Raw genomic sequence first — 12,500 nt, 5'->3', positions numbered from 1 at the left:
GCAGACATAGACATACTTTACTGCTTTCCATAGACATACTTTACTACTTTACTACTTTACATACTGTAGACATACTTTACTATTTTACAACTAACATACTTCTCTACTAATCAATACTCATAACTTGACTTTCTAAACCTACTGACATCACATCTTTTATTATTTGGTTACACTTTTTATTTCTGCTATTTATATTGTTGTCTTATTGTATACCATGTAAAAAACATGGGCGCATGTTCAGGAAAAATGCATGTGTTTTTTACACACATACATTGTGTGTGTGTGTGTCTATGTGTGTGTGTGTGTGTGTGTGTGTGTGTGTGTGTGTGTGTGTGTGTGTGTGTGTGTGTGTGTGTGTGTGTGTGTGTGTGTGTGTGTGTGTGTGTGTGTGTGTGTGTGTGTGTGTGTGTATGTGTGTGTGTGTGTTTTGTGGCGGTGTGTTTTGTGGTGGTGTGTTTGATTCTGGTCGCGTTCTCACATTTTTGGGACGGCATGCCGTGTGGGTGTGAAGTGTTCATCAGACTAGTGGCAAGCGACCACTTAGTCCACACAGGCACACGGCCAGACGGCCTCCTCCTAAAGAGCCAAACCACACACACCCCTGTGAACCCGTTGGATAACTAGTGGCACTGGGGTGTAAATGGCTGTTCACAGATGTGTGTGTGTTGTGGGTTATTACTTTGTGTGAAGACACAGCTCCTGTTGTGTTTTCGTTGTTACCAAAATGGCAATGTCCAACTTGTAATGCATTGCTAAAGGCTCTGTGTAATAGCAGTAGCGTAATGAAAAGTGAAAAGTGAAAGCCCATTGGGAAACTCCAACTCCCATTGTCATTGTGACACAGCACTCCACAGCACACAAGTGAACACTGCACACTGCACACAACGAAATTGCATTTATGCCTCACCCGTGCAAGGGGGCAGCCCTCAGTGGCGCCCCATGGGGAGCAGTGCGGTGGGACGGTACCATGCTCAGGGTACCTCAGTCATGGAGGAGGATGGGGGAGAGCACTGGTTGATTACTCCCCCCACCAACCTGGCGGGTCGGGAGTCGAACCGGCAACCTCTGGGATGCAAGTCTGACGCCCTAACCGCTCACCCATGACTGCCCATAGTAGTACTATGCTGGTTACGTTTTTTCAATGAATAGTTAAATGTTCCATGGTGGTGCAGTCTGTATTAATTGTCTACATGGTTCTTGCTGGTATGGGAGTCCCTCTGATCCCAAGAACAATTTTCCTGGTTATGTATACCTATGGTGTTGCCTGCATGCTTTTTTATATTTCCATACTACTGACAACACACTAGCTGAACTTCTGTCTAGTTCTGCTCTTATATGTATCTTATTATGTGTGTGCTCACTGTTATATGTGTGTTTTTTATCTTTGCAGATAATCGCACATATCATTTCCTGGCTGAAGATGAGCCGGACTGTGTGGCGTAAGTGCCTTGTTTGTTTGTTTGATGGTGACTGCTGGTCTGTCTCTGTGTCGGTCTGTGTCTATGTGTCTGTCTGTGTCTCTGTGTCTGTGTCTGTCTGTCTGTGTCTCTGCCTGCCTACCTGCCTGTCTGTGTCTGTATATCTTTTAGCCTGGTAAACCAGCGCCACCCGCTGGACACCGAAATTTTCAGCTGCGAGTGGGTCTGGCCTCGCATCTGAGAACGTTTTGTACACTGTGCCCTGAGTCTGGCAAAACCAATCACAACGCAGAGATTTGTTTTGAATCAAACCGGGCGGGGTTTTGAGGGAGTGACGACAAAGCTCGCAACACCGTTGGGAAAGCACATCAACGGCAAAGATCGCCGATTGGTCAGAGCGCCGGCACGGTTTGAAAAAACAACAGGTTGTTCTCATCAACAATCTTCGGAGGTATCGTTCATAGGGGCCAGACTAAATTACTCCGGTCTCACATTTAGGCTGGTTTATCAGGCTATATATCTTTGTCTGTGTCTGTCTGTGTCTCTTCCTTCTCCTAATGCTGTATGCTACACATGCGGTGCCAGGTGCTGTCCAAGGCCAGAGACTGTGCTGTGTTTGTGTGTTTGCGTGTGCGTGCGTGCGTGCATGCGTACATGCATGTGTGTTTGCTTGTATGTGCCTAGGAGTGCTTGTGTGTGCACATGAAAGTGTGCATATGTGCGTGTGTGTGTCCTCGCTGTGCGTGTGTGTGTGCGCATGCGTGTGTGTGTGCGTGTCCTTGCTTGTGTGAGTGTGAGTGTGAGTGTGCGTGTGCGCGTCTGTGTGTGCGTGTGCCCTTGCTTTTGTGTGCGTGTCCTTGCTTGTGTGTTTATATGAACTGTACCAGACAGAGTTTCACTCGAGTCCAAGTTGTGCAGTATGGTTACTGCTTCTATGCTGCATGATAGGTGCTTCTATGGCATCCAGCATCACTCTCTGTCTGTGCTATTCCGGTTCTCACTGTGCTATTGAGTGTGAAACGCGTGTCAGTTTTTGAACTCTACGCATGCTCTGTATAGCCACATGAGATATGCAGAGTCATGTTGGTCTATGTCCTGCAGTATTTAGAGGTGGAAATTGAGGTGGAAAGAATATGCATCTTTTTTTTAAGTATTAACATGCACACCAAAGCATAAATGCTTTCACTTTGAAGGCACAAGCACAAAGACACACAAACAAAATCAGACACACACACACACACACACACACACACACACACACACACACACACACACACACACACACACACACACACACACACACACACACACACACACACACACACACACACACACACACACACACACACACACACACATATATCACTGTGAGGCTCACACACCCTTTAGCGCTCAGCCAAGCCTGAGTTTCTGTCACACATTTTGAGCCACTTTTGCATATACTGTGCGAACCAAACTTGCCTTTCGGTCTCTAGAGAGCTACGCCCTGAGATACTCTTTCTCTTTTTCATGGTTTGCGCACACAAATAAACACACACACACACACACAAACACACACCACACACACACACACACACACACACACACACACACACACACACACACACGCACATAGAGAGAACTTCCACTCTGTTGTGTTTCTGAAAAAATCTAGGCTTCATTTTCATTCGTTTTCATCGTTTTGTATACTGAGCTGTTACATTCTTCTCCGCATGGTTGTATCTCTAGACTTGAGCCAGACAACACCTGTGTCAAAGGTGCAGACAGACGATGACAGAACTGGCTTTGTGCCAAATGACAGAACAGTAGCTGCATTTTTTGTCAAACTGAAATTAGACTCGAAATTGACATTATAACACATGTGGTTGTCATGTGACCACATCTCTTGCTTCATGCTATTACCGTGGGAAATATCATTAAAAGCATCAATATCATGCATAAAGCATGTTTGACTGGGCAGTAGGACAGCAAAGAATCCTTTTTATACCCATTTCTATTTCACCTAGTTACTGCACCGTTGTCTTTGTAGGACTGTATAAAAAAGGGCAAGTGGCCTATGACGCTTCAGCATTGACGAGAAATGCTGCCGGTGACATTTCGGGAAGTAAAAACACCGTATTAAAGTGGTCTTTCAAGGAAAATGGCACACATTAGGCCCTAAGCCATGAGGGTTTTTTTTCCCTCTTAGCTCCAAGTGTGTGGGTGCCGAATGCCTATAGGGCATGGCAGGAGGAGGAGGGCATCTGTACCGAAGCCCGACTGGGACAAACAGAGCATTTGATCCACTTTGAAGAGGTGGAGGAAAGGCCGGTACCAGAGGGAGTGGAGTGGAGCGGAGTAGAGTAGAGTAGAGTAGAATGAAGGAGTGGGCTGTCGGCCAAGTGAAACTGCAGGTGTGTGTGTGTGTGTGTGTGTGTGTGTGTGTGTGTGTGTGTGTGTGTGTGTGTGTGTGTGTGTGTGTAGTGTGTAGTGTGTAGTGTGTGTGTGTGTGTGTAGTGTGTGTGTAGTGTGTGTGTGTGTGTGGGGGGGGATGTAAGTGAGTAGTGGAGGAGCCTCTTGGCATCATCTGGCTCTCAGCCTAAAACACTAGCCTTGAGACAGCCAAAGGGATTAAAACTGAGGGCTCTCAAGATGTGCTCTGAGATGATAGATAAGGCGGTTCATAAGAAGTTTCCTTCTCCTATGTGCCAGCAAGCTGATCAATGCGTTTGAAAAATTGGAACAAAGTGGTCTTTGGTTTGAAAAGGTTCGAGAGGGGGGCGCTGTGGTGCAGCGCCCTAAGCTCCCCACATTTGGGCTTGCATGCCCATGGGGACCCCGGTTCGAGTCCGGCCAGGGTCATTTCTCGATCCCACCCCGTCTCTCTGTCCCACTTGCTTCCTGTCACCATATCAGACTGTCCTATCAAATAAAGGCATAAAAGCCCCTAAAGATATATATACTGTATATATATATATATATAAAAAGAAAAGGTTCGAGAACCCCGGCCCTAAAACGGGAGGAATTCAAAGGGATTAAAGGAAATCTGAGGACGTTGGAGGCCTGTGGCTGATAATTTTATAGTAAGTAGCCAAGGTCGTGCCAACTGCCAAGGACACGGAGCAGCTGTCAGAATAGAGTCCTTTGTGCTGATCAGCGCTCCTGGCTGGAACGGAGGAAAAAATACACTGCCAACAGTATACTGTACCTATTAATCTTCATTGTTAATGTTAATGTTGTTTGTGGTGGCCTTTGTCTAGTGCTTGTGGAAATGTATACGCATTTCACGCTGTTGCTCTCAGGGACTTCTGTTGATAAGAGAGGAGGAAAGGGGGCAGGACATCCACTTAAGGTTTGCACTCAAGTGTTCCTTGACATAGCTTTACGCTCTTCTTCTAAGTGTACAGCTGCAACCCCAATCAAATGATGTACTGTATGTGCAAATCAGTTTCAGTAAACCCTACTTTACGTGTGTGTGTGTGTGTGTGTGTGTGTGTGTGTGTGTGTGTGTGTGTGTGTGTGTGTGTGTGTGTGTGTGTGTGTGTGTGTGTGTGTGTGTGTGTGTGTGTGTGTGTGTGTGTGTGTGTGTGTGTGTGTGTGTGTGTGTGTGTGTGTGTGTGTGTGTGTGTGTGTGTGTGTGTGTGTGTGTGTGTGTGTGTTTTGGAGGGGCAGCAATTGGTTGGCAGCAATAGCAATCAGATGATGTGAAGTTTAGAGATGCACCGGATCCTGATTTTTAGGATCCTGCCGGATACCGGATCCACTGCTTAAGATCCTGCCGGAACCGGATACCGGATCCCACGAAAGGGTTGAAACACATAGTCTACTCGCACACGTGGGCCCTTTTTATTACGTTGGCTCAAACTATTTTTTAGACTCATTGGCTTACTGCCACACCGCCTACAACGGCCGCTTCCAAAGGGATTTCACTCCATGCAGCGATTGGGGTTGTAAAAGACTGACTGAAAAGCCTAGGCCACGTAAAAACTAGAGATGCACCACATCCTGATTTTTAGGATCCCACCGGATACCGGATTCACTGCTTAAGATCCTGCCGGATCTGGACCCTGCAAAAAACCCTATTATCCTGCTGGATCGGGAACCGGACCTTGGATCCGGTGCATCTCTAGTAAGTGTACACCTGTATGTGCAAATCAGTTTAAGTATTGCTATGTAGGTGTGTGTGTGTGTGTGTGTGTGTGTCTCACTATGTGACTCCATGTCCCTTCAATAGGATGCACAACTTTTTTGGTATTGACTTAGTGTCCAGTGTGGAATGCTTGTATTTGTGTGTCCTACATGTTTAAGATGTTTTGTCTTGTATGAGTGGAGATCACTTATCTGCAAACCAAATCTACCTTTGGCTACTAATAAAGTTATCTAATCTCTAATCCCTCAGGTGGATCTCGGTGCTGAGTAACAGTAAGCAGGAGGCGTTGAACGTGGCGCTGGACGAGCGGCGTAACGCGGGGGGAGAGAGCAGCGTGGAGGACCTGACGCGCGCCATCACGGACGACGTCAGGCGCATGCCTGGCAACCACGTCTGCTGCGACTGCGGAGCTCCAGGTAACACGACGCAACACAGCGCAACACAAGACGGGCATGAGAGAGGGCAGTGAGCAAACGTGTCTGTCTGTGTGTGCCTGTATGTGTGTGTGTGTGCGTGTCTATGTTTGTCTGCCTGCGCGTGCGCGTGCGCGTGCGCGTGCGCGCGTGTGTGTGTGTGTGCGTGCGTGTGTGCGTGCGTGCGTGCGTGTGCGTGCGCGCGCGCGTGTGTGTGTGTGCATGCGCGCTGTATGTGCATTTGCGCATCTGTGTGTGAGAGTGAAAGTGGCAAGACGAATATCAGCCCATGCATGTGTGTGTATGAGAGTGATAGAGCAGCAGAGAGACCATAAAGGTGTGTCAGAAGTTGTGTTTACATTACATTACATTGCGTTGCATTTGGGAGACGCTTTATAACCAAAGCGACTTACAATCGAGGACATAATCATAGCCAACATCACTAGGAGATACAAAGTGCACAGGAAATATACAGAACAACAAGTGCATGGGCACTACTATTCGTTTGAACCATTAAATATAACTAGTTTCACTGTTTACTTTAAGGACATTATTTGACTGTTAACATGGTGCATATTTAAGCGGTTTACTATACATTTAACTAAAATATAAGTGGCCGTGTAAATGCGATTAGTGTCTCACGGTCTTGTCTGTCTTGTGTTTGTGGTGTGGGTGCAGGTAAGGTGGTGTCCTAGTCCCACTGTTATCTCCTGAGTTTAAGCAACACACACAAAAAAAGCCTGAATAAAGAGGTGTGTCTGTGTGTCTCAAAGCACGTGTGGAAAGGCACTAGAGACAAAAAGAGACAAGAGTAAGAAAATGATGTTTAAGCACATCGATATGGGGAACAATAGAAGCATAATTGGGTTGGTGGGTTGGTAGAGAGCACAAATTGGCTCATTTAGAACCATTGAATTCTTTTACACCTGTGTGTGTGTGTGTGTGTGTGTGTGTGTGTGTGTGTGTGTGTGTGTGTGTGTGTGTGTGTGTGTGTGTGTGTGTGTGTGTGTGTGTGTGTGTGTGTGTGTGTGTGTGTGTGTGTGTGTGTGTGTGTGTGTGTGTGTGTGTGTGTGTTTCTTAAATGCACAAGTTCGTCAAATTGTTACACATCTGATTGTCTTACTGTACCTCGTATTGAGAGCAGTCCAGCTCAATTATGTGTAATGTTCCCTTGCTAAAGCTCTCAGCAGCGTGATGCGGGCTATGCTGTGCTGTTATCTCCCAGCCAGAAGTTAATGGAGACTAAGAATTTGTTTTAGTCTTTCATAATGACTCTCGTTCCTTTTTCCGCTTGCCAGAAAGTGTGTGTGTGTGTGTGTGTGTGTGTGTGTGTGTGTGCGTGCGTGCGTGCGTGCGTGCGTGCGTGCGTGCGTGCGTGCGTGCGTGCGTGCGTGCGTGCGTGCGTGCGTGCGTGCGTGCGTGCGTGCGTGCGTGCGTGTTTGTGACTTCCAAGCCCATAAATGAGAAATGAATTGGGGAATTAACTTTTCCATTACTAATGTTTTTCTCACCATTCTACTCAGCATAATGGAAAAATGAACTTGCACATTAAGTATATTATATAAGTAGGGACTAGTATATGTATATTAGGATGGATTATGCAAAGTCATAACATGTTTCCAGCTCTCATGAATGAATGAATGAATGAATGAATGAATGAATGAATGAATGAATGAATGAATGAATGAATGAATGAATGAATGAATGAATGAATGAATGAATGAATGAATGAATGAACGAACGAACAAACGAACAAACAAACTGGTGAATGAATTTTATTTCACTCCACAGCTTCAATTACTCATCATTACATGTGCCTGTGTGTCTTACAGACAGGAAAACAACCTTTCAACATCCAAGTGATGTGTTTATCTCAAGCCAGAGGTGTGCGCAGTCCCTTAAGAAAGTAAATCAAAAAACCTTTTGAGTGGGTGCTGTTTTGTCCAAGCTTATGTTGTCCAAGCCTAGGTGAAAAGAAAAAAAATCTTCACCAAGGAACTCTATCAAGTTAAAAAATGTCTTTATTGGGGTGGCAAAGGGGCTAGTTGCCCTGGACCTAGGGATGGAGGGGGCCCCAGACATGGGTCCTCACTATATTGTACGTATTGAGAGAGGGGGGGCTTTCAGTTGACTTTGTCCTTTGCCCAGCAAATGCAGTCAGTGGCTCTGCCCATGCATAGTACAGTAGTGTTTATTTTCACCTATGGTAAGCTTGTTGACAGTGATGTGCTTGTTGTTTGTGTCCCTGTAGAGCCTGAGTGGATCTCCACCAACCTGGGCATCCTGACCTGCATCGAGTGCTCGGGCATCCACAGGGAAATGGGGGTGCACTACTCCCGAATACAGTCCCTCTCCCTGGACAAGCTGGGCACCTCCGAACTGCTGGTGAGACTAACAATCCATCCCCAGAGGTGGAAAACTTGGACTGATAGAGTACAAGTCCTGATTAGTCCTTTTTTCTTTCTGTCTGTTGTTAACAGCACAGGGTGGTTTCACTGATTATCTTATCAATCTGGCTCAAAGTGATATTGGAAATATGCTTATTGTACACCTCTCCTTGAGTTAAATGATTGAGTTTCACCTTCCTCCTGTACTTTCGATCATTCTCCGAGTATTTCGGTGCAAATTTTAAGTCCATGCTAGAAATTAACATTGAATCCTACAGTATGAGACCAGCTGGCGGCTAGCTGGTCTCATAGGATTCAATGTTAATTGCTAGCTTGGAGGTAAAATGTGCACTGCCATACTCAGAAGACAGCTGGAAGTACAGGAGAAATTTAAAACTCAATCATTTAACACAAGGGGAGGTGTAATATGAGCTTATTTCCAAAAATGGCACAGTATCACTTGAAGGGACATGGTAATTAGGATCAGCCGGTTCATTGAATTCAAAAACATGGTTCTTTACTTTTTGTCTACACCCGCGTTTCTCCACCTCAAATCATCCCTCACCCTATTTTTTTAAATAAAACAGTATTGAGCGCTTTTTGTTTGATCAGTAACACTATCAGAAAAAAGGAAAATCATGAAATGCGCACACGTGCGTACACACACACACACACACACACACACACACACACACACACACACACACACACACACACACACACACACACACACACACACACACACACACACACACACACACACACACACATACGTGGCGCCCTGCTGGAGGTCAGGGTAATGAATTAATACATTTCACACCTCATAAAAATCATTAACTTTCAAGTCACACTCCACTCGATAGGACTTTAAAGTCCAATTTAGTGTGTAAAATATCTTATTATAGATATTAATGCAGTGACAGCAATGGTCTTCTTGAGCTTCAGAGCATGTGCGTGCATTTGCGTGTGTGCGTGACTGTGTGTTTGCACACTATGTGCATGTGTTTCCACATGCATACATACTGTATATGCACATGCACACATGCAGTGTTGGGAAAGTTCATTTTCTACATGAACTAGTTCTAGTTCAGTTCACAGCTCTCAGAATTAACTAGTTCGTTCATAGTTCATAATTTTTCAAAATGAACTAGTTCGTTCATAGTTCACAAAATAAATGAACTAGTTAATTTCAGTTCTGCTCCACAGATAGCCATTATTTAATTAGTGTTAACAATGACATTGCTGGATATTACTATATTATTGTTTTGCATTCGAGCAGCGGTTTATTATTAGTAGTGGTAATAGAGGGTATACTTAGTCCTTAACTGTGTTTTCTGCAGTGTTGGGAAAATTCATTTTCTACCAGAACTAGTTCAGTTCACAGCTCACCCCCCATGTTGAAAAAACTGTAGGCCTAATTGACAAAGCCCATATTTAATTAGTTTTAACAATGAGATTGTTAGATATTAGTCTACTGTATTTTAGTTTTGCATTAAGAGTGGTTTATCATTAGTAGGCCTAGATAGTAGTCCTTTACAGTGTTTGTTTTCTTTTTCGGTTACTGAACTGGACTTTTAACGGGTGCGTGGATTCTGTAACGTTTTCCTACACTGTTGTTCTCTGTGTCATGCGCAAAAATTTGCCATCCTGCAACTTGTCATCAGACAGCTTTCTCTTGTTGTTGGTGCTGCACGGCGCATTTTAATTTCAATAGTGAAGCGAGAGCACTCCACACTTATTCCAAACCCCCAGAAGACGGTCACTAGAAGCGTTAATCTAAAAAGTCACCGGGAAGTAAGAAAACTCGCACATTGCTGGCTGGTTGCTGGCCGCTCTGATTTTAATCAGAGCTATGCTGCTGTTTGCTTGGTCCCGCCTCTTTACACGAGACGAAAGACAGTCTGAGAGAATGGTGTCAGACATAGGCTAATAGCCTACTAGACTCTCTGACACTGTGTTTAGTCAGGAATATCAATGAAATCTGGTAACTACGGAATGAACGGAATAAGCGAATGAACGTGTCGTTCATGGGCTCCAGAATGAACGCGTTCGTAGTTCATTCATCATCTAGTAAATATTGTACGTTCAGTTCACATTCGCTCAAAATATGAACTCGTTGTGTGTGTGTGTGCGTGTGCGTGTGCGTGTGCGTGTGTGTGTGTGTGCTCCGTGATGCCAGTTGGGCATCAGTGCGAGTGTTAAATGCCGACAGCTGGCCTGGCAGCTCCCTTAGCCCCTCCAACACACACACACACACACACACACACACACACACACACACACACACACACACACACACACACACACACACACACACACACACACACACACACACACACACACACACACACACACACACACACACACACACAGTCTCTGTCCAGACTCTGTCCACACACACACACTGTGCTTCAAGTCTCTCCTGCCTTCTGACTGTCTGGTTCTCCTCTGCTCTCAGCATATCGTTACAGTCTACCTCCATCAGTGTCAATTTGAGATGCTCATTGGGACACTTGTGACTTACAGACGGACCGGTGCATTGCATTAAACTGTTATGTAGCATTTAGCAGATGCTTTTATCCAAAGTGAGAAATTACACCCTGGTTAGGGGTTTAGTAAGTGACTGAGACATTAGGGTAAGTGTTTTTAAATGGAATTCAAATGGATGTGCTCACACACACACACACACACACACACACACACACACACACACACACACACACACACACACACACACACACACACACACACACACACACACACACACACACACACACACACACACACACACACACACACACACACACACACACACACACAGACAGTCTTAGTGACATATACACACACACACACAGACATAGTCTCAGTCTCACCTTCACACATCAGAAGACGCAGACAGACAGACACACCCTGCCAGACTCAATCTCCTTCTGAATGCTGATGTGCTTGTGTCTGTGCTCGCTCCTGCAGTTGGCGCGTAACGTGGGCAACTCCGGCTTTAACGAGATCGTGGAGGCCAACCTGCCCAGCCCGTCCATGAAGCCCCGCGCCCAGAGTGACATGTGAGTTAACACACACATTCACATGCAAACACGTGCACGCACACACACACACACACACACACACACACACACACACACACACACACACACACACATACACACACACGTGCACGCGCACACTCACACATACACACACACTGCCTGCCAGGTCCCTCCATCAAGTCCTGTGCCCAGAGCGACATGTGAGTCACCCCCAACCAGCACCTGGCACATCACGCACACACACACACACACACACACACACACACACACACACACACACACACACACACACACACACACACACACACACACACACACACACACACACACACACACACACAGAGGCAGACTCTCTCTCTCTCTCTCTCTCTCTCCCTCCCTCTCTCTCTCTCTCTCTCTCTCTCTCTCTCTCTCTCTCTCTCTCTCTCTCTCTCTCTCTCTTTCTCTCTCTCTCTCTCTCTCTCTCCCTCTCTCTGTTCCTCTGTTCAGTCTGCACCCCTGTCTGTGTGCCTCTGAGTGTCCATCATGGTCTGCCTCTGTCTCGTCTGCCAGCCTGTGTGCCTCTTCATCTGTGGTGGAGCCATTTGGCAGGTAGTGCCATGACTCACTCACCAGGTGCAGGGCTCACTGCACAGCCCAGAACAGTCCAGCCCTAGCCTGGCAAGCCAGACTAAATGTGAGATTAAATGTGAATATTTAGTCTGGCCCCGATCAATGAGACATCGGAAGATTGCTGACGGGGTATCAGCCCGTTGTTTTTCAAACCTTGTCTGTGCCCATAGGCCAACGTGTCGTAGCAACATAACTTCTTTGTTTTCACTCCCGTCTGCTTTGCATTCAAAACAAATCTCCTGCGTTGTGATTGGTCCGCCAGTTTCAGGGCCTGGGGCATTGTCCGAGGTTAGACCCTCTCGCAGGCAAAAATAATTTTGGCCGCTGGTGGGTGGGGCTAGTTTACTAAGTTAGTGCAGCCCAGCTCACCCCAGTCTATCCCAGGCACGTGCCAAACCCCTAGCAGTGCACATGATCCAAAGCACAGGCTGGATCCAATGGTCGACTGATGATCATGGGAATGGACACTCAAATGGGAGCTGAAGCTCTCGTCTTGC

The 12,500-nt window shown here is 46.0% G+C and overlaps 1 protein-coding gene across 1 annotated transcript in view; it reads left to right on the top strand.

The window, feature by feature from the left end:
• Positions 1-12,500, top strand: part of unm_sa1614 (un-named sa1614) — a 106,990-nt gene that overhangs the window by 55,147 nt on the left and 39,343 nt on the right. The window contains exons 13-16 of the mRNA XM_063215557.1: positions 1,391-1,439; positions 5,797-5,963; positions 8,212-8,345; positions 11,318-11,409. Of these exons, the coding sequence (XP_063071627.1) occupies positions 1,391-1,439; positions 5,797-5,963; positions 8,212-8,345; positions 11,318-11,409 (442 nt within the window). The remainder of the gene's footprint in view (positions 1-1,390; positions 1,440-5,796; positions 5,964-8,211; positions 8,346-11,317; positions 11,410-12,500) is intronic.

Source organism: Engraulis encrasicolus, chromosome 14 (genome assembly GCF_034702125.1).
Source record: "Engraulis encrasicolus isolate BLACKSEA-1 chromosome 14, IST_EnEncr_1.0, whole genome shotgun sequence".
NCBI lineage: Eukaryota > Metazoa > Chordata > Actinopteri > Clupeiformes > Engraulidae > Engraulis > Engraulis encrasicolus.
Note: the sequence above shows the minus strand (reverse complement) of the source record. Positions and strands in the feature narration are given on the sequence as shown.